The sequence below is a fragment of the Choristoneura fumiferana genome, chromosome 24, assembly GCF_025370935.1.
Source record: "Choristoneura fumiferana chromosome 24, NRCan_CFum_1, whole genome shotgun sequence".
Lineage (NCBI taxonomy): Eukaryota > Metazoa > Arthropoda > Insecta > Lepidoptera > Tortricidae > Choristoneura > Choristoneura fumiferana.
The window spans coordinates 14,359,667-14,383,122 of record NC_133495.1 but is presented as its reverse complement, the minus strand read 5'-3'; the positions used below and the strand labels follow the sequence as shown (position 1 = coordinate 14,383,122).

Sequence of the window (23,456 nt, the reverse complement as noted above, 5' to 3'; positions counted from 1 at the left end):
GCTGGAGTCCGCTGTTGTTAGTTGGTGGGCATTTCTATCTACCGTTGTGCCCTGAGTTTATCTCTCCGATTTCAACAAACTTTGGAAGGTAGACTCAGTCCATGATTCCGATCTGGAAAAACAGGATCTCGAGATGTGTCCCCAAAATATTGTATGGATGTGTCCGTTTTGTTACACATTTTTCTTAATCATTTTCGTAACAAAACGGACACATCATAATAGAGAGCGCTGCAGCTCTCCCATTACCTCCTCTCACATTAGGTCCGACGACGACGATATGACTGTATTTCTAGGGCCGGTAGGATGTGTCAAATATTTTTGCACGCTCCGCTGTGCTGTGGCAGATATTAACGCAGGACTGCACAATACTTTCCCCTGCTACTTAATCCTCAATTTTTTTTGTCTCTAGCTTTTAATTATCTCGGAACCCGATGTGCGCGAATCCGACTTGCACTTAGCTGGTATTCTTACAAAGACGCCTATTTCGCTTACGGCAATTTAAATTTTACGCTTGCAACATTGATGTCTGAAGAATAATCAGCTTAAAATTACCACCATAACCAACCAACCATGCGCTAACGTAATTATTATGACAAAATTTGATTTTAATAAGCAAACTACGTAATAATAAAAATAATAAAAACAAAAAGTTTGTTCTGTAAGCCGCAAAGGGCTCTTTTACGTGTCACTTTTTATACTACCAGCGCTTTAAGACCATTAAAAATTATACCTATTTAAACATCTTTTGTGACCACATCCATTCTGTCACGGGTGTAACGCCTCAAAAGAGAGAAGAGGACCTTAAAGGCTTTCTACCAGGTTGTGCCAAGAAATTATCAGCCAAGGACTTACCTTCGGCTAGAATTCAATAGCGTCAGATGACGCTTGAGGTTGACAACTCGCATGCTTTCAAAAATTGTTTCATTAATATTTTCAATATACTTACTTAGGTAAGTCAAAGAAATCATTGGTTAAAAGTTAATCCGTTAATTTTCCTATTAATCCGGCCTGAGAACCGCTATTTAATAATTACCAGACCAGTTTCAATTCACAAGCCTATTAACGAATTTGAGAGAGTGCGCAAAAAGGCTTCCGCCATTGTTGAGTTTTCCCGCGCTTTGTCGAGAACCACAGAGTATGGAACGCAGACCACGCAGTGCGCGTTTTTTTAAATTGGGTTCTAAAATGAAATAAATTTCTGTTAGACTACAGAGGGGCTACTACGAAACTCTAAAATCGAAGTTCGTATGGCACCGTCCCTTTCACTCGCGTATTAAATGACATAAGCGTCAGCGGGACGGCAACATACGAAGTTCGAGTTTTGCACTTCGTGGTATAGGGCCAGAATCTTACGGAGTTCAAAGAGTAACTAAAATTACAGTAGGTATCGGAGAGTGCGAATAATGCGACACTCCCACCTATTTATATTTTTACATTTATATACCTACTCAAGCGTCAAGTCAAGAACAATTCACACCCAGCGTAATAATTTTTCATCGTAACCCCACTAAGTTTTTACGCTTAGGGGCTGTTTCACCATCCATTGATTAGCGTTAACCGACGGTTAAATGTGATGCCGTCTCCGTCTATTCGAACAAAACAAATAGAGACGGCATCACACCTAACCGCCAGTTAACACCAATCAATGGATGGTGAAACAGCCCCTAAAGCTCTAGTCAAGTCATATAGATACTTCTAGTATATATGTACCTACGCGCAAGATCTCTACCGGAATGACAGCATAATAGAGCGGCGGTCTTTGTGGTTCTATAAGGCTTTTTACGGACTCATTTTAAGTTTTATTTCAGTATTATTAAGGCTAAGTTTAGGATGGCAGGGTTCTTTGATTTGTTAGGGTCTTAGCTTCATAAGGCTTAGATCCTGTGATAGCTGTAGATGTGATATTTTCTTATCAAATGTCAGGAGACAACTGGCATACCATTAAGCTTCCAATTAGGTAGTTTCCTTTAATTAGATTTTTTGTTGGTTTATAACAAATAAATAGTTAGTTGATTGAGTGTGCGAACAAGTGACGTCATAAGTTGCTATTTCCATTCAAACTCTATGGGAGAATTGTGTTTTGACAGCTCATAAAAAGTACGTCAATTGATTGGTGGTGTCCACATCCCTATTTATTAAAAGTGTAAACAAACCGATTTCATCAAAATTCTTGTATAAACACCCGCTGGATCAAATAAATAACACATTTATTTATAATTCGTGTCTTTTAACTAGATGTCTAATCACTTTTTTCACCAAAATTCACTTGATTTAAATATTTATTTTTCATTTGAAAAATCTTCGTCAAAATCTGACGTTATTTCTTGATTGAAACATTTGTATAATCTGTAATAGCATAGACTAGCGTAGAGATAGTAGAACCATTTACATTTTAAAAATCGATTAATGCGCGGATGAAGAAGCTATTTTTATTTACTATCCCTAAAATCAAAAAATAGTTACTGCTTTTATAATTGAATAAACAGTCTTTGGAATTAAATCAAGTATTGTAAATAATAAAAAAAGACAAAAATACGTTGATATATTCAATTAATAAATAATCGATTTACTGAACAGATTAATTATTTTGCAATAGGTTCTAGGTTTTCACATCACTTAATGTCTATGGTCGGGTTAATGGCGTCTTTGTTTACGCTTTACATAAAATGGATCGAAATACAATATACTTAGCCTGCAGTGTTCCTCGCCCTAACCATCATTGGTCTCAACTATTCACGCTGTCGTTAGACCCCATCTAGCGCACTTAGTTTACTATGTGAGCATGGGACTGATGGGCTTGATTTATGGTTAATTGTACTTAATGGTTGAATTAAATAACGTTTACGTAAGACCTGTAAAGGATTTAGAAAATGAAAGATATACTTACTTGGGTAAAAGTAGCGTGGAATGACACATTACAGATGTGTAGCGAGTGAGTGAGTGATTCAAAAGAACTATATTATATTAATTAAATTAGTAACGACCGCGATAGTCTAAAATATTGAACTATATAATACTTCGCTTTTTTTTAGCGTCAGAAAGGAGGAAAGCGATCTTGATGTGTCTTTTTATTGAAAAACACTAGAAAATGAAGTCACAGCAAATATGTAACAAAATTACCAAATGGGGTAGGTAGAGCACACGAAAAGTTACCGCTTCGGAGCCACTTTTAGCAATTTTAGGTAATTTTAGGCAAGGACATGATCAATAAAAAGACACGTCAAGATTGTTTACCCTTTGTCTAATGTTAAATAAAACGAAGTATAGTTGGTATAGATCACTAGATCTTTTCGAATCAAAAAACACATAAAAATAACAGAAAACAGGATAGTAAGTGGTTAGGTACGGTAGAAAAATCTAGAAAACGAAATATGAGATAGGGTAGGTAATGGTGGATGAACGATGTTATTATAAAAATTAAAGTGTTTATGAAACGTTATGGTGGCTAACATAGATGCCAACAAGGCATTAAGATCTTTACACTTATAATTACGTTTGTATTTACAAAGGCTGCTATTAAATGATTTGTGGATGTGAAGAGATAAGCTGCGATGTAGCGCAGAGCGACGTTTTAAATGTATCTTTTGATTTACTAACGTAGTACAGTCACCAGCACCATATTTGACACAACAAGCGTGCATAAATAACTGATACGACTCTATTTATAGGGCCGGAAGGACGTGTCAGATATTTTTGCACGCTCCGCTGTGGCAGATATTAACGCTGGTGACTGTACCTACTTATCATGATAGGAATCGTATACGGCGGCCGATCGTAAAATCCGCCAGATCACGAAATTCCTAGGCATATCGTGAAATGGGGCGATTTCATGATATGCCTAAAACTTGGGCTGACATGTCACGCTGTGCCTGAGGAACAATACGGCAGATCGATTAGAGCAACGCATTCGTCGATATCGTGGTATGCTGAAAGAAAGAAAAATTTAGGTACGACGACCGAAGCGAGGAGTGGTTAGTATGAATTGTGACCATAACGCACGAGCCGAGCGAACAAAACGAGCCTGCCGCGGGAGCGGCCGGCGCAGTGCCAGTACCGATATGGCGGCGTTTCATGATATGCTTAGGAATTTCATGATCTGCCTTAACGTCACAAGGCAAATCGTTAAACGATGAGTTTTGAACGATACTGCTGATGTATCTTAGCCAATTCATGAAATGGTGCCATTTCTCAATATACCCCAAGGAATTTCATAATCTGGCGGATTTTGCGATCGGCCGCTGACATACATATACATTGCAAAAAAAACGAAAGGAAATGCTAAAGCCAGGAAATGAACCCGGGTCTTTCAGTCCGAGGCGCATGCTGTAAACAACAAGAGAAGTCTGAAAGTCTTAATTTTTTATAACAGTCTGTCTGTCTATGTCAGTATTTACCAGCTCAAATGATACCATACCTAAATAAATATATTTGATTAGATTACAGGAGACCCACTTGCTCGTTTGCCATTCAGTCGAATAAAAAAAAAAAAAAATCAATAATTATTTGCCGTCGTATTGTGTCGGAAATGTTCGTATTTTGCTATCTCAACTATCTTCTGAACTTTACTAAAGCAATTGCGAAAGAAGGCAGGTGGTAGGACCTTGTGCAAGGTTCGCCCGGATTGCTACCACCATCTCGCTCGCTAATCCTGCCGTGAAGCAACAGTGCTTGCACTGTTGTGTTTCAGCGTGGAGAGTAAGACAGCCGGTGAAATGACTGGCACGTGAGACATCCCATCTTAGGCCTCTAGGTTGGCAACGCGTCTGCAATACCCCTGGTGTTGCAAATGTTTATGGGCGGTGGTGATCTCTTACCATCAGGAGACCCACTTGCTCGTTTGCCATCCAGTAGAATAAAAAAATAAATACTAACTTTTCCGACAAAAGATGGCAAAACATTATTCAATAGTAATTAATTTTGTTTTTATGTAGGAAACCTGACAATGTTTTCGCTCTCTTTCCAGCAAAGAATGCGTGATGCCGATGATCCCCCTCGGCCTGAAGGAGACCAAAGAGGTGGACTTCCGGGAACCCTTCAAAGACTTCATCCTGGAGCACTACAGCGAGGACGCTGCCGCTCACGAAGACGCCATCTCAGACTTTATGGACATGAGACAAGTAATTACCCATACATGCTTAGCCTGGTATAAATCCTCGTGTACCCGGCATAGGCGTATAGAGGGTTTCAGTGCCCACCCCAGTATGGTCTATATGCCCACCCCAGGATATTGGGCTACCGATTCAAAATTCTACAATACTGATATCTTCACACAAATATCCAGCCCCCCCCCCCCTGATAAATAACCCTAGATACGCCAATGTGTACCAGGGTTGCCAATACGAGGTTCCTCGTACAACTACGAGATTTGTGGTTCTCGGTACGAGGTACAAGGACACTATCAACCTCGTACAATTATGTATTACGAGATTTTGATAATATGGCCATACGAACATTTTGCACCACCATTATTTAAGATTTTAGACAAATTTAGTTTTTTGTGATTTTACTTGAGTTTCCTGAGAAAAGATTTTTATGAGATACAATTTTTATTTAGTAGGAAACTTGCAATATTTTATTTCATTGAGTAAAAAGTCCTAAATCCAAGTGCCTTAATTTTGGTTTTAGCACATAATAATAAATGTACGAGGTTTGAAAGCCAACATACGAAATTCATGGCTGCATATATACCTATGTACGACGGTTTTTTTACGGTTGGCAACCCTGTCGTGTACTCTTCATAAATTACAAATCAATTGTAAAAATATCTGCCGAATGTACTATGTGAAATACAATTTTTTTCATGAAATAAGAGCTTTAAATTTATTGAAATAATTTCTTAAATTACAAAACTGAGAATCCTTGGCTATTATGTATAGGTAGTAAAAAAGTCAGGACTTACGGTGATAGGTCCTGGTCCTTCTAAAATCAAAGTTCGTATCGTACCGTCCCTCTCACTCTTGTATTAGATAATATAAGCGCCAGCGGGACCGCAAGATACGAAGTGCACATTTCGTACTTCGTAGTGTCTATAGGGCCAGAATAAATAATAGTACCTCGCGGAGTCTGACGCCCCGTTAACTCACCGACACGTGTTTCAAAAATTTTATCAACTCACTATAAACAAATCTGATGAAATGAAGAAACGATTTGCCTTTTTTGACTCATTGCCTCATTTTGTTGTACAGATTTAGGGATTTTATCAAATGGCTGTTTTTTTTCTAGACGAATATAAAATGGATTCGCCTTTTTAACATCCTGCCTGATTTGGTCATATCACATTAATAATGTAATGCTTGGGGACCGAAGTTCGTAGGAAGAGTGTTGGAACTTGGAAGTTACATTTAGCTAGTGTTGAGAAACTTCGATAGAGCGTCGACAATGGCAACTAGATGGCGCTAGAAGTCGCTAGAGTACCTAGAGTAGTTACATTAAAAATAAACCTACAAAAACTCTATTTTACAGGCAATCCGCACCCCAGTCCGCTCCACAGCCGGCGTAGCACTGCTCTTCAAATACTACAACCAACTGTACTTCATTGAACGACGCTTCTTCCCGCCTGACCGCTCGCTCGGAGTGTACTTCGAGTGGTTCGACTCCTTAACAGGTAAGGCCATCTAGCGGATAGTTTGGTAAATTGGTATTAGGTTCATGCTAGTCGGCGGTAGATGGCGCTTGTTTGAAATTATCTTTTAGAATTGTTTTTCCACCAGCCACCATATAAAGTACCGAATAGTACCTTCTTATAGTAGTAGTGTTAGTAAAAAAAATACATGAATGTTAGTATAAATACGTAGTTTGGATAAAAATGCATGTAGATTCAGGGAAAAAGCTTTTATTAAAAATAGAAACAGTTAAAAAAATTAAAATAAATTAATAAAATCTTTACTTTTTAAAATATAAAAATGAATCCCTACTCGTATTTCCCTTGGTCACGGCATCACGATCGATTTCACAAATTCTTTTTTTTTTTGTTGTGTTTGCTATTGTCAGGAGAAGATTCTTATAAAAGAAGATTTAGAAAATCAAAAAAAAAGTGCACCGGGGGCGAAGCCGCGGACACCAGCTAGTAAATAAATAAAATAAAAACAAGTAGTAATGGTAAACCTTCATGACTGCTTCATCATCAGACCCTGGGTTGATGATATCCATATCATTCTTAGTCAAAGTACGCCCTAAGGCGATTCTAACAAACCCTAATGCGGCTAGGTTAAGTTGTTCGATTCCAGTGTCAAGCTTCCGGCTTTATCATCAGATCAGCTCGATGGTACCGTATTAGCGTATTGTCATATTTGTCATCAAAACTATAAATGTCAAGTTTCATGCCAATGCCACAATAGAAAGTGGGTGAAAATCAAAAGATTCCGTTAAGCCGAGATTAGATTTGCAACAAAAATCGTGCAAGTTGCATTACATTGCGGCGCTCATTTGACCACAACAAACTCGTGGGTTTTACGGCCGAGCAATGTTATGCAATTTGTACGATTTTTCTTGCTGTCTAAACCAGGCTTTACACTCATAGATACAGATGTAGTAAATAATGTTTTTCCATCGTATTTTGTCGGATAAGTTCGTACCTGTATCTTCCTCTCTCAACTAGCTTCAGTAAACTTTAGTAAGCTAGCTGAAAAAGTAATAAAAATACGAACATTTTCGACAAAAAACGATGGAAAAACCTTATTCAATGGATCTTTACATACTTACCTAGTTACAGGTGATGTTAATATACACACACACACACACACGCACACGCACACACACACACACACACACACACACACACACACACACACACACACACACACACACACACACACACACACACACACACACACACACACACACACACACACACAAAAACAAACATCACGCCTGTATTCCCAAATGGGGTAGGCAGAGCACACGAAACGTTGCGGCTTCGCTACAATTTAGCAATTTTAGGTTTTAAGTTTGACAAAAACGGTACAATAGTGACAGGTTGCTAGCCTGTCGCCTACGGTATACCTTAACCTATATCCTCAGTCGCCTCTTACGACATCCACGGAAGAAAAGGAGAGGTGTAATTCTAACACGACACCACGGGGGATAGGGGGAAGTTTATATAAGCGTGATAAAAACTGAAAGTTTCACAAAAACATATGACATAACTATTTCTTTGTGATTTCAGGAGTGCCATCGTGTCAACGAACAGTAGCATTTGAGAAAGCGTGCGTCCTTTTCAACATTGCTGGTATCTACACGCAAATAGGTGCAAAACAGGTACTATTATTTTGGCAGCTCATCTTAATAATTAAATAAATATCACAGGGCATTTGACACCAATTGACACAGTCCCGATGTAAGCAAAGCTTGTGTGAATGCTAAGCAACGGATATAAACACTCGACTCGAGAACGAGATATTATTATTGTTATACAAACATTCGTATTTTTCAAAAAAAAATAACTATTACATAGACATATTAACTATTTAGGGTTTTATATCCTTACTTCCCTTAAGCGCGAGAACACCACACCACACCTTCCGGCCAGAAGTCAACACACGAATAACAGCTGGTGCTGGACTGTCTGGAAACTCGATAATATTGCTCACTCTATCATTTAACTACATCCCTTCGACTGGTTGATGTTTACTTAATTTGTAGAGCGGATACAACTACTACTTGCTATCAAGCATTGTCAATACTTACACGTTCTTATATTATTATTTTTGTCTATCAGGAGCGGCATACGTCGCTTGGTTTGGACGGTGCAGTTGACGCCTTGCTACGCGCAGCCGGGACGCTTCGCTACATCCACGAGAACTTCACCAACGCGCCGTCGGTGGATCTCGCAGCTGACACGCTCCTCGTACTGGCTGCTACCATGACGGTATGTTATACATTATGGCACAATAGATATATGGTAGTCGGTCTGTACCTACTCTGCAAAGCGATTTCAATTACTAGCAACGAAAGATTTGCCGAAATTACTTCAAAATTTGACGTGATCCGTCATCGAATATTAAGGGGCTGTTTCAACATCCATTGATTAGTCTTAACTGACGGTTAAATGTGATGCCGTCTCTATTTGTTTTGTTGGAGTAGACGGAGACGGCATCACATTTAACCGTCAGTTAACACTAATCAATGGACCGTGAAACAGCCCCTAAGTAGTTTACGCCCGACCGAATTTTGGTTGTATGCCAAAACATGACGTAATTTCGGCATATTTTATGGGGGCTAGTAATTGAAACGACACGTGTAATCATGGCAACATTCGGGCGCAAAAATTCGACAAAACAAGCCAGGACCCCAAAACAATGTGATCCAATTCATAAAAGAGTGTATTCTATGAACATGTCGTTGGCAGGCGCAAGCGCGCGAGTGCCTGTTCGAGAAGCTACAACTGCAGGCGCGGGAGTGCGCGCGCGGCGAGCTGCGCGACGACCTCGACATGTGCCTCGACTTCGCGCAGGAGGCCGCCCAGTGCGCGCACACATACCACCAGCTCTATCAGAAGGTGATGCTCATGCGAAAGTTATCGGAGTGGATGAATGAATGAAATAATTTATTTGACAAAACGATGGTTGTCGTCAAAGAACTAAGTCGTTATAAACATTTTACAACAATGGGGAATAGGTCTATGGGTCATCTAAAGGCTGTATTAGTTGATTTCCGCACCCTAATTAGAAAGGAGGCAAAACAGGGTTGTGGTTTATAGTAAAAAAACAGATTGTAGGTACGACTAAAATTAGAAAAATATGTTACGCAATAAAGCTGTGTAGGGACACATATTTTTGTAACTTTAACCGTATCTATCTCATTGGTACATCGTGTTGACGGACTTTCCATAAATTGTTTGCCTGTATTTGACATTGCAGATGCAAACAGAAGGAGTCTTCAACTACGTGCCATACTCGTGGGTCTCATTGGTCCACGTCAAGACTGAATTTTATAAAGGTATTTGCAGTATTTTTAAAAAACCTTAAGTTAACTGTACTTGAATAAAGAAACTAAATTCAATACATAGAAAAAAGTACAAATCCGCTGAATAATGTTTTTCCATCGTAATTTGTCAGATAAGTTCGTATTTATCTTGCTTCCTCAATTAACTTCAGTAAGCTAGTTGCGTTGCGTTGAAAAAACATATTCACTACATCTCTATTCTTAATTATTTAATCAATTTCTATACTAAGATTATCCATTGTGTTTTGCACACATATGTTATTTTCTTTGTTATGAAATGAGATATAAGAATTATTTTCAAATAATATTTATTTTCCCTGAATCAAAGTGTTTATATTATAAGTTTTTTGTACTGCCTTATGGTGTGCAATAAAGAATATTTGTATTGTATTGTATTGTATTTTCCCTTAACATTATATCTAGCCAATAACTTTGTTATATCAGTTAAATTTGTAAGAGAAATAAAGATTATTATTACTATTATTAATTTGTTTTGACAGCCCTAGCCCACCAGTACTGCGCAACGGGGCTTCTTCACGCGAACTCGACGCCGCGCGCGCGCGAACGCGTTGCAGCGCTCTACCACGCAGCTAACGATCGCAGCGTTGACAACGGTAAATTATTTAGTATTTCGTAGTTATTGCTACTCGACGAGAGATGGCGCTAGTGACTATACCGTATAGGATTGCTTTAATCAAAACAAATGTTTGCAATCGTAATTTGTAGCAGTTAATATAAAGTAAGGCTAATGAGAATAGATGAATAAATTTCGAAATAAGAGAGAAAAGAAACAAGATACAAATAACGGCTTATCTGCTTTACTAGTGTAACATAGTCCCGCAACGCCGGTCTTATGACCGTACCTAATATTATCAATAATAATGGTGTAATAATCAAATGTTTTCATACTTTTCATGCAATGACTGAATTATGGCAATTACTATCAAATTAGCCACTATTCTACTTTTCCTTATCACATCAGTTTCTTCAATAAGATCGTTCTTAATATTTTAACGTCTTTCAAGTCGTATACTCTTATACTGTCATCATCCAGATGTCACGCTTAAAATCCCATAAGTAATTCCCTTAAGTCACCGACAGATGGCGCTAACCACAACTTATTCCAGGCTCCGTAACAACGTCCGTAAAGTTGGAGGACGAGCTGGAGTTTGCGGTGCTGGGTCGCGCGCACCTTGCCGAGGCGCAGGCGCTTTACGAGGAAGCGCTTCGGCTGCAGAGGATGTGCCGGTCAGTACCCTTGTAACTAACTATCCAAACTAATACCTACTGTTGACCGACCATATTGATTGCTTGGGTATTGGTACTAGACAACGTATAAACATACTTATCCATTGTAGACCTACATCAACGTTTGTCAATTGTCTTTGTTTATTTATAAAATAAAGAGTTTACATGCACACATAAATAAATAAACATTCAAAATTCAAGCACAACATTCATATTTTTAACCCCCCACGCAAAAAAGGGTGTTATAACTTTGACGTCAGAGTGTCTGTCTGTGCCAACGTATCTCTCAAACAGATGGACCGATTTCGATACCGTTTTTTGTACGTGAAAGCAAGTTTCCTTGTGATAGTTCGTAGCTATGATATATTATAATTTATTCTGCTGTTTTTAAGATATTGAACTTTGAAAAAAAATGACAAGGGATTTTAAACTTTTATAATCTGCCTTGACTGAGAATGGAACCCGGGACCTCGAGCTTCACAGTCAGGTTACCCACTAGGCTATACGGTCGTATAATGTGTGAATTTATGTACAGTGAACTCCGCGACAAGGAGCCACTGGCGCGTATGGTGCGCGCGCACGCCGAGCGCGCCGTGCGCGAGCGCAGCGCACTGCGCGACGCGCCCGACATCGGTGAGCTGGAGCTGCTCGACGCACCCAACATACTACGTAAGTCTTACTTGCAGATCATTTATACATCCCACTGCAGTGGACAGGCCTCCTTTAGAATAAGAAGGTTTAGAAATATACTTAGATCAATTTTTGAATCACATTATTCAAAGATACTATTTTTACACTCCCATTTTTCACGGAGACCATGCTGCAATACATAAGAAGTAAGAATAATAGGCAGAGTTAAATAGGTACCTTATTAGGTACCATGACTATTGTCATGTAATATCATTTTTGACAAAACAATTAACTAACGAAACTTTTTAATCGTGCAATCTACAAATCAGTTTAGGTTAAGTTAGCTTCCTTTTATAATAATTCTGTATAGTTGCAAATTTATAAAATTGTATTATATCAAATTACCATTCTGTATTTAGATTTTTTATTTATTTGTGTAATCTGATACATATCCCTTATTTGATATGCAGTAGTGGGCACTGTTGTGCGCGATTGGGATAGTTGAACATCCAGATAAACTACTAACTATGTGTATCAAATATTAATCCTCTTCTCTATATTAACAACACGTCAGTAGTATCGGTACCTATTGCGGGTGACCATGAACCGGCTGTTTATTTCATAGAAATGTTTAATTATACTGTTCAAGTCCCACAAATACTTAGCTACTGAAGCCTCCGGAAGGTACTTGTACAATTTTAAATAAACGAATAATCCAAAAAATATAAATTAATCAACATTTTTCCCAACGTTCCAGCATCCTCCAAATTCCAACTGTCCCTGACGCCACCGGACTTCGCACAGCACAGAGTCGACGATCTCTTCAAATCTCTAGGCCCCATCGCGGTGTTCTCCGCCAAACGGCACTGGAGCGCCCCCCGCCTCATTACACTCCAGAAACACACCGACCAACGCCGCGCCAGCTCCCGAAGAAACGAAAGACAGAGACGAGACTACACAGACATAGAAAACGGAAAAAGATCCGAGAAAAGAGACAGATCCGAAGACAATAGCACTTACTACAATTCCGTAATCAGAAACGACGAGAAATACGACGATTATGACAAGAAACTACAAAGGGTTATGAAGCAGAATGGAGTCTACATCAATAGCTACAACAATATCGACTACCATCCAAAAGTTTTAGATTACGATAAATATGACTATAGGAATAATGAATGTTATGTCAAGACTAATACGGAAAATGTGAATGGGAAGCTGAAGAATGGGAGAGAGAGGAGGAAAGAGCCTTTGAGGAGGGTAGCGAGCGAATACAATGTGGCGAATTCGAAGACTGATGATGAAGGATTCGGATTCTCTGTGAGAGGAGATGCACCTGTCATGATTGCAGCCGTTGAACCTAATTCCTTGGCCGATGTGAGTATTTGAAAATTATACAAGTACAGTAGAAAAGGAATAGTCAAGAGAGTATATCTTTGAAATATAACTCCTTAGAGACTCAGGTATATAAAAATACATGGGTCACTCGCGTATTTGTAATCGCAGTATGACTGAAATAGTTAGGATTTATACTTATTCTTTAGTCAAAATTTCCTGGAACCGATCATAAAAAATTGGCTAGCCATCTGTCTCGTGGGGACTTCGGAAAATCCTTTTTTACTATCCCTCTATTAGTTTCGGAGTGATCTGTCAGCCAAATTTTAAGTCTCCACTCTTTTATAGGTTTGAATGATAATAAGATACAATCGTTACTATGTCTATATTCCAACTGCAACGAACTCCTCTAGCCCGGTGAATTATATTTGATCACAATCATGCCTGAGAGTAAGCGTAGATGTGATCTAAGTTGGAACAAACTTGCAACAAGCTCAGTAAAACTTGATTTAAAGACTGCCAATTCGTAGCATTCAGGAAATAGACACAGGAAGGGAACTAAAGCATATTTTGACTTTACAGATCGGTGGTATGCGTGAAGGTGATTTCATCATCTCAGTGGGAGACAAGGACGTGAAATGGAGCTCGCACGAGGAGGTGGTAGCGCTCATACAGAAGGCTGGAGACTCGCTCGCTCTGCGGCTTGCCACGCCGATGGACAAGAGCTTAGCCAAGGTAAATTCTTGTCTCTGACTGGTCTATTTCACAAGACCCAACTAAATTTTTCAATTTTAGTCAGTTACATAAGAGCTACTTATAATACAATACGATAAATCACAGTGCAGACCGCTTCCGACCAAACCGACTGGACTGGGGGAGGCATATTTCCAACAATGAACGTCTTACAGCTGATTTGATGGTGATGATGATGACAATACAGTACAGTTTTACTAAAATTGCTTCGTGGTAGTGTGCTGGAGCCTGGCTATACTTTCCTTCACCATAAAGCTCAGTCGTGCATGATAATTACATGATACCTTTAAACAAGCAAGTCCTGTATATTTGTTTATTTCGAGAATCATGGAAACGGTTAGAACGATTCCAATGAAATTTGCTATGTGTGGGGGTTTTGCGAGCCGACAATTGGTCTAGTATCTCGAGGTAAATACTTGCCTTCATGTTTTAGCCCGATCGAAAGTCGATCGCCCATGTCTTACTTATATTTAATGAACATAAAACTTTCAACTTTCCAGTCGTCCCCCGACATCGCTCGCCAGTCTAATTCCAACCAGGGTTCCGTGTCAGCTGCCTCGTCAGCTTCCAGCGGTTCAACAGCTGCCACCGCCCGCTCCTCGGCGCGCCGGGCGCCGTCTTGGAACCCCTTCCGACGAAACACCACCAGAGACAACAGCTCGCACCGAGGTTCACACACTAGCAACGTCATATTCCGATAAGTTACAACAGCGGCATCTATTGTCCAGTAGCTGAGTTTACAAGTTAGGTATGAATACAGAGCTATTAATAAGAGAAGTAGAAATGCGGCTTGGCTAGTTTTCCCACCTCGGTCTGTAAACTACTCAAATATGGGTTATTGCAGAAATGGTGGTTCAAAAAGGATTTAATATTGATAAATACCATAATCTACTAAAACTTATGAAAACTTTATAAACATGTCATTGACAGTGGGTAAGGCGAAAAATTGGACACATGGACTGTAGAAAGAAATACACACGATGACGATATTTTTATTGTTCTTATTATTAGTTCTGTGAATTTAACACTGTTATCTGGGCTTGCTGGCGCGCCATTAATTGCTAGTTATAAAGTCAGCGACACCTGTCGGTAAGTAGCATGCACTAACAGTGTTCTTAGGTTATTTTGTCAGGGTCTTTGAATGCTTTATAACTGTTATGGTGAAGTTAGTTACTCGAGTTTAAAAAGAAATATAAAGCATTATATTTAGCTTTCAGATTAATAGTGATGCACTTCATTGAGTTTTATGTGAAAATAGATCGTTTGTGTGCTAATAAAGGTCTAGACTGTGTCTAATGAGAAGTTTTTAATTAGTTGAATTTAAAAAAAGTGATATCAAAAACTTATAATTTATTTTTATAATTAATTACATCCATAATCCGTCCAATTTGTAATATAATATGTACTTATATAGTGCGATATGGATTTTTCTTATCGAGTCAGCGCCATCTATAGTCGAGTAGCTTGAGTCTAACTTATTCTTCTTTTTTATGCAGAAGAGACTCAGTGGTAACCAATGCTGGCTAATGCAACTATTATATATTTAGCTTTCTAAATATATAGTTAGACTATCGGTTCCTTAAAGAAGGCTATGAAATTCCAAAGTTTCTTTACGAATAACATTACTTGTTAATTTGACACGATTAAACATTCCACGAATAATAATTAAAAAGATGCATTTTGAACTTGAAATAATACTAGCGGTTTTTAGGTCGCGGGTTCGATTTTTTAAATATCGGTGTCTTGGTTTTATTATTTCATGTTTGTGTTTATATTTATCATTATTATGTATTTTGTCTTTTGAACTAGATGGCGTTAGTAGTTGTGATTATTTTTTAGTTCCAGTCATAGCTGCATAGATGGCGTAACCAATTGAAACTAATGCCATCTAGTTTACGTATACTACACTGCTTATACAGAATGTCTTTAACCATAGGGCTTCAAACGTAAGGTTCTATTCTATTCGCACAACTGAGCGACTTTTGTTCTGCAATTTTTATTAATGTTTAGTCTTAATTTTTTTTACATCATCATCACAGTATTAAATGTGGCACATGCTTGCCATAGTTGCCCCATGCAACTTCACACACACCATTGAATGGCAGGTTTGTGCAGGTTTTCACGATGTTCACCGCATAGCTCGTGGTAAATTTCAAATGTAATTCCGCACATGAATTTCGAAAAACTCAGAGGTGCGAGCCGGGGTTTGAACCCACGACCCTCTGCTTGAGAGGCGATAGGTCAAACCACTAGGCCACCTACCGTAAAGAAATGACATTTGCACATGGCGATACACTGTTTTAATGATTATGTTTTGAGGATCAATTAATTATCTATATTCAAGTTATTGTAAAATGTTACAAAACAAAAGTACTTAGCTCAGTAGAATTGAACCTTGCACTCAAAGCCAGGGTCAGAGACTCCTTGTAGTATCAGCTATATTGTAATATGTACAGCTTCGAATTTGAATTTGTTTTATTCATGTGTACAGTCAGCATCAAAAAATATATTTTATTTCATAATGTCAACTTAATTGATACTGTTGACTGCATAAAACTTATCTAACTCTCTATATATTACGTACGTACGAGCTGCCACGTCTTTAGCTGATCAAGACGTCTGCAGTTGGTGGTTCATTAGATTGAAAAATGTCCTTATTATTTTTTCACTTATTTTTTCCACCTAAGCTTAAAGTATTATCAATTACTTACGTTTATGTTATTGTGTGTTTGTCACAAAATTCAGTATTTATAAAATAGCTTATTTTAATTTTGGTTGTGATCGATTTTTAATCATTTACATTGATCGCACCCAGAAATATAAAGAACGTATTATTATAGTTTTGTTTGATAAATGTTATGTCATGTTATGTATAAAGGTAGTTAAGGAGATGTATATCATTGTAAAAACATAAAAGTTGTATAAATTGTTATGGTTAAAGTGAACAATAAATTTTGTTTAAAGGCATTTGTTATTAATCCTACTAATTAATACATTATTTTACACAAAAAATCATAAAATAATTCTTAATCACAGTAATGAAAAAACAATGATGTGTACATTATTATGACATATTAATCAAAAATAAGCAGTATCCACCAGTTAACGACACATCAAGAATGTAACCATAAAAAATTAAACAATACAAAAAAAACTGTTGTGTTTCGGAGTGGAGAGTAAGACAGCCGGTGAAATTACTGCCACTTGAGGTATCCCATCATAGGCCTCTCTCTAGGTTGGCAACGCATCTGCAATACCCCTGGTGTTGCAGATGTTAATGGGCGGTGGTGATCTCTTACCATCAGGAGACCCACTTGCTCGTTTTCCATCCAGTCGAATAAAAAAAACCGATAAACAGGTGTTTTGACGTATATCAGTTCATAGCAAACTGTCTTAGACAAGTCTCTCATCTTCAGGATAAATCTTAATAATAATAATAAATGTTAATTCATCAACTCACTTGAAACTTAGTTTCATTACTTCATCCATAGGGGGCGTTAGAAAGATCGAATTCTTAACAAAGCGCCATCTAGATTAAGAAACCTACAACCAAATCTTAAAAGTATCTTCATCTTGCAACCTCTTTTCCACGTTGCTTTTAATCTCGTCATACGCTCCAAAAAAGAAAAAATAGCTCATCATAAACGCGCTCGCGCGTGGTGTACACCCAGCGAATAGGCCCCGCAGTCCTGCTTCTCGGTATATCATACGCAGTACTGTCTGTATGCGCAAGCTATGTGCGGTGCTGTGCGCAGACTTGGCGAGCATGATGCGGGTTTTGGCGACGTCAAAAGGCGTTGTCAGTGTACCGGCGACCACGCCTGCCGCTGCGCCGCAACATGCACTCTAAAAAGAAAGATGAACACAATATACATGCAAAGTTTTGCAGGTGGTAGGACCTTGTGCAAGGTCCGCCCGGATTGCTACCACCATCTTGCTCGCTAATCCTGCCGTGAAGCAGCAGTGCTTGCATTGTTGTGTTTCGGCGTGGAGAGTAAGACAGCCGGTGAAATTACTGGCACGTGAGGTATCCCATCTTAGGCCTCTAGGTTGGCAACGTGTTTGCAATACCCCTGGTGTTGCAGATGTTTATGGGCGGTGGTGACCTCTTACCATCAGGAGACCCACTTGCTCGTTTGCCTTCCAGTCGTATAAAAAAAAAAAAAAAAGCAACCATTGAATCCTGCTGTCCTAATAGCATTATCAATGCGAAAGTTTGTATGTGTGTGTATGTTTGCTACTCCTTCACGCTAAAACGGCTGGACAGATTTTAATGAAATTTGGTATGTAGATAACTAGACATCTGAAATAACACATACTACTTTGTATTCCGATATTCCCACGGGATAGGGATATAATCTCAAAATGTTATCCGCCGGGTATAGAGTCATGAAATTTGGCGCCGTTGTGTGTGTTGTGTAGTTTAGATGACAATGCAAGTACAGTCAACAAAAAGTACAATCAGCAGCAAAAACTTATTAACCTTTATTTAAAAAAAGATTTTCTATAGGTAAGACCGATTTAATTTAACTAACTTATTTAAAGTAACTGTCAGCCTCATGGGAAGCCTCCTTTCCACTTCTCCTTTGTACCAAAACCAAGTCTCTGGATGCTGGATATCTCTGGATGTCAAAGACGTGTAATTAACTTGTAAATCAGCATCGCTTGTTCCAAAAGCGGACGGCTCAGAATCAAATTTACGTCTCCATTCAACAAAGGCATCCAAATCAACAATAACCTGGCACATTTTAAAGCCATAGCCCATTACATCGAATCGTCACCTGGAAACTAGTAACCTTCCCATTATTCCGTCTCCTGACTTGTTCCTTCAGCCACTCCCAGATGGGCATGTCGATGAGACTGCGGGGCAGGTCCCGGGCGACAGTGGACAAGTACCCCCGGAACACGCCCCTGCGGATACCCTCTGATTTGTAAGCCTGTGGATCAAATATAAGGTTTTGGCAAAAAAACAACATTTTTAATACAAGCGTTTTTTGGTGACTGTACTTTTTATTGACTGTACTTGTATGGTCACCCAAACTACATTAATACCAAATTTGAAGTCGATGCCATTAACCGAAAAAGAGTTCCGTCCTGCGGAGACGATCCTGGCCGGACTACCAGGATTTCACTACCAGATTATTGTATTGTCACGCAATTTACATAAGTATACCAAATTTCAAGTCAATCTAACTACTGAAAGTTTGTCGAATTCAACTTGCAAGATTTGATTACACAGTGAGACAGACAGACAACGGGACAGGTGAAACTAAATAAAAGCTTCTAAAAAGAAACATTTATGATTTCCTTTTTTTACGACTGGATGGAAAGCGAGCAAGTGGGTCTCCTGATGGTAAGAGATCACCACCACCCATAGACACCTGCAACACCAGGGGGATTGCAGGCTAAGAGAAGAGAAGAAACGTAGAATCAGACCGCAAGAAATTCAATAGATCTGAACAGATAGTTCAGGTAAGATGTAAAATCTTTTATTCTACAAGATTAGGACAGAATGTAAATAAACATTTAATTTCGTCTAAGATATTATAGGGTAAGATATATAGCCGGGCTTTTAGCTCAGAAATTGCTGAATTACTTAACTATCTAAAGTGTGACGGTGATTTTTGAAATTGAATAAACTTGAAAAACTAAAACATAACCTGGTAAAATGAATGCTAAATACATCATCTACCATTTCGATACTACATTGTTCTTGTATAGCGGTTGGTATAGCTTTTATAAAAGTGCTTACTTTATAAAGAATACTAAAGCTGCTTCTCTTGTCGACGCCGATGTACGTCTGCTTTCTTTGCTTCATAATTTCAGTTGGCACTCTGATCAGACAAGTAATCTGGAACAAAAATTACATAATGTAAATATTTTTGCTGCATTATCGCATTTCAAAATCGTATTGTAGGTATATATGAATATCCATGTGATGTCGGGTTAGAATTTTACCTCTCCATTTCTTCCGTGGATGTCGTAAGAGGCGACTGAGGATATAGGTTAAGGTATACCGTAGGCGACAGGCTAGCAACCTGTCACTATTGTACCGTTGCGTTTTTGTCAAACTTGAAACCTAAAATTGCTAAAAGTGGCTCCGGAGCGGTAACGTTTCGTGTGCTCTGCCTACCCCATTTGGGAATACGGGCGTGATGTTTGTGTGTGTGTGTGTGTATGAATATCCAGTGATAGAGGAGTAAGACAGCTATTTGCATCACGCACGGTTGTGTTTCGTTAAATAACTAAATGAGCCAATCACAAGCAAGACAGTAACGTCAAGCTGACTTCACGATACTAACGCCATCTAGCGAACGCCTGCCAAGACACACTCATTGGCAGTGTTATTAACTTACGATCTCAGCAACAGCGGCAGCACCGCTGTGTGCCGCAGGCACAAACGCTGGGGGCACTAGGGGCTCCATCAGTGCCTTTAAGGTCTCGTAGGATACGAAGAAAAGCGCCGCACTTGGCATCGACGCTATGGCTACTGGCGTTAGGCCTGCGAACGTAAGTATTGCCATTGAGGTAGAGTTCATAAAGTTACACAACTTAACGCCACATAACATAACCCCAACGCCGCAACTTAACGACGCCGGCGGGGTGGGGGGCGGGGGTAGGCTGTTAAAATTCATCAACACCATGGACCTAGTTTTGAACTCAGGCCATACTGAAATGATGTAATTTAGTTCAAAGTAAGAATTAAGTTAGAGATGCGTAATTTGTTAACTTGTGTCACGTATTTTCGGTCGCGTTATTTTAGTTTCATACAATGTATACAACTCATTTTGAGTCGCCGAGTGGCACTATACTTACTATGTTTTCGTAAATGGTAGCCCATAGATGGCGACAGTACGAAAATAACTGGCAGCACCATCTGTTGTCGGATAGCTAATACTTCAGCCCGGCACTAATCCTCAATAGATATCTCGAATTGCGGCAAAGCGAATCTACTCAATGAACAGTATGGAGGTGGAGGAACTGCATGAACACGCATATCTTGCATAAACGGTAGCTATTATAAGGTCGCGGGTGAGCAAAGAAATTCTTTTAGTTCCTTGATATAGACCTCCGCAAAGTAACTCCTGATTCATTAAATTATTTCGAATTTACTCACAAATCTACTTACAAGACTATAAGAGTATTTATACTATCCCAAACGTACCTTTATAAACCCCTTTGAAACCCCCAGCCTTGTGGAAGCCCTGTGCACTCTGCAAGCGAGTTTTGAGAGTATCGAGCGGGTACAAGGCCATTACCACGGTGAAGCCGGACACTGCGCCCGCCTGCAAAAACATCATCGTCATCATCATCATCATTTCGGCCCATATACGTCCCGCCACAGGCTGCAAGAAAGAGATGGCTTGGGCCGTAGTACCCACAAAGCAAACAAGTAATACTTAAGTAAACATTGTTAAAATCGTCGATCGTAAAGCTATCCAGGTTCTCAATGGAGTGTGTGTGATTCATTGGGAGAGTCTTGTCTATGGTGACACCTCTAGGTTCTTTACAAGTCTGCCGATGGTGGTCTCTTCTCTCATTCATAGACTGTCTCCTTTGAGAGAGCCAGGAGAATCATGAACTCATTGACATGCTTTAACCATATTGATCAACTCACGTTGGTTAAAGTTTGGTTTGTATCTATAATATTAACATTAAATGATCATAATTTTACAGACTATACTCAGTCAATCAAAGTTTCAGCCATATTATTATTAGCAGCGATTCTTCCAATACTGACTGAGGATATAGGTTAAGGTATACCGTAGACGACAGGCTAGCAACCTGTCACTATTGTACCTTTTTTGTCAAACTATAAACCTAAACTTGCTAAAAGTGGCTCCGAAGCGGTAACGTTTCATATGCTCTGCCTACCCCATTTTGGGAATACAGGCGTGATGTTTGTGTGTGTGTGTGTGTTCTTTCAATACTGTTCGATTAAATTCTTTACAGTGACGTATCTTTTTTATTTGTGAACCGATTCAAATGAAATAAACAGTAAAAAATAATCTAAAATAATTAAAATATATCAGTGGAAACCACGTGCGTTAAGCCGTTCGCGTTCCTGAGATGAAACAACAGCGAACAAACAAACCGACAAACACATCAAAGATCATTGTTTTGGGCTCTTTTGCGCTAAATACCCACAGAAAAAAATATTCTCAAATATTTTCAATGTTCCGAGATCGACCACTTACAGTTTTATTATGTCAATTGCGTCTGGTTGTGTCATGTAGAATACCTATCAGCTGAATAAATATACTTACCAGAATTTTTTAACAATTCATTGATAACTATTAGTTTTATCGGATTCTTTCACAGTACCTAAACAAAACTAAATTAATACTTATATATATCGACATTTTCAATTTAAATGTTACGTGTCATATCACACACGTGCCAACCTTATTTTACAAGCTTTTATTTAGTTTCACCTGTCCCGTTGTCTGTCTGTTTGTCTGTAGTCAAATCTTGCAAGTTAAATTCGACCAACTCCAGTAGTCCAGGAACTTCTTTGCGATTTTTTTTCCGCCAGTGCAACTCGTATAAGATTCAACGTATTTCAGAATTGCGAGAAAAAACCACGCGGAAAAAATTCGCAGTGCGGACAGGGCCTTAGTGTCAAATATGTCAAAATGAAAAATGTAGGTACAGCTGTAGGTACAATGGCCTGCATAAGTGGATGGACCATCGACTTTTGCTGGCTGTTAGTACCTACTCGTAGTATGAGTACTGAAGCTAGTTGAGACAGCACGATATAAATACCGACACTACACCTGTACTTACTTAATTGACGTTAGTGAATTATTTAGTAAATTTACTTACGATTCCAGGCGCCAAATATGTGGAATTTTTCAATTTTGTTTCCTCCAGTGACTCCATGGTGTCGGTGCCACAAAATCACTAAATACTACTAATACTAGACTATTAGAATACCAAAATACTATATCATTTAAACTTATTTTATTTACTAAATGATATATATATAATATAATAAATATATATATTATATCTTATATCATATTATACAATACAATACAATACAAAGACTCTTTATTGTACACCAGACCTATGTCACAGTGCCGATACAGAAAACAAATTATTAAAATTACAAGGTGAGCGAGCAATAGGCGATTATATTAGGAAATTAAGTTCACTAAAAACTTGTGAGGCATCTTGTACATTGTATAAACTAAAGTCACTTCCCGCCGTCTGTACGCTTACGTCCTTTAAAGTAACCGGCGAATTTAAATGTGGTGTTCACCAACAGTTATATAATTTTTCACGGTTGGTTTTTATAATAGTATTCTAACCATATGGTTTGAAGGTTTATATACCATCCACGCGACCCAGTCTATGTCATGGAGTTATTAATAACGACTAGTCTGTTACCAGCGATTCCGTCCGCGTAGAATTCGTTTACCGCTATCCCGCGGGAACTATGCAATTTCCCGGGATAAAAACTATCCTATGTGCTTTCCTGAGACTCAAACTATCTGCTTACCGAATTTCATCTAAATCGGTTAAGCAGCTTTGACGTGATCGAG

At 38.7% G+C, this 23,456-nt stretch overlaps 2 protein-coding genes across 4 annotated transcripts in view; one reads left to right on the top strand and one right to left on the bottom strand.

Moving 5' to 3' along the window:
* Window positions 1-15,927, top strand: part of Rhp (GTP-Rho-binding protein rhophilin) — a 214,970-nt gene extending 199,043 nt beyond the window's left edge. For all 3 annotated transcript variants that reach the window (XM_074106219.1, XM_074106220.1, XM_074106221.1), the window contains exons 5-16: window positions 4,964-5,117; window positions 6,463-6,604; window positions 8,165-8,256; window positions 8,717-8,866; window positions 9,347-9,496; window positions 9,858-9,936; window positions 10,443-10,556; window positions 11,070-11,190; window positions 11,726-11,859; window positions 12,578-13,197; window positions 13,738-13,890; window positions 14,409-15,927. In XM_074106219.1, coding sequence (XP_073962320.1) covers window positions 4,964-5,117; window positions 6,463-6,604; window positions 8,165-8,256; window positions 8,717-8,866; window positions 9,347-9,496; window positions 9,858-9,936; window positions 10,443-10,556; window positions 11,070-11,190; window positions 11,726-11,859; window positions 12,578-13,197; window positions 13,738-13,890; window positions 14,409-14,609 — 2,110 coding nt within the window. In that variant the 3' untranslated portion in view covers window positions 14,610-15,927. The remainder of the gene's footprint in view (window positions 1-4,963; window positions 5,118-6,462; window positions 6,605-8,164; window positions 8,257-8,716; window positions 8,867-9,346; window positions 9,497-9,857; window positions 9,937-10,442; window positions 10,557-11,069; window positions 11,191-11,725; window positions 11,860-12,577; window positions 13,198-13,737; window positions 13,891-14,408) is intronic.
* A 1,181-nt stretch (window positions 15,928-17,108) lies between these two features.
* LOC141441478 (mitochondrial S-adenosylmethionine carrier protein-like) lies at window positions 17,109-22,839 on the bottom strand. The gene is made up of 6 exons (XM_074106231.1): window positions 22,735-22,839; window positions 21,074-21,194; window positions 20,265-20,410; window positions 19,661-19,759; window positions 18,690-18,845; window positions 17,109-17,754 (listed from the first exon to the last, which is right to left on the bottom strand). The coding sequence occupies exons 1-6, from the start codon at window positions 22,789-22,791 to the stop codon at window positions 17,452-17,454; spliced, it is 882 nt and encodes a 293-aa protein (XP_073962332.1). The 5' UTR covers window positions 22,792-22,839; the 3' UTR covers window positions 17,109-17,451.
* Window positions 22,840-23,456: the final 617 nt, after the last annotated feature.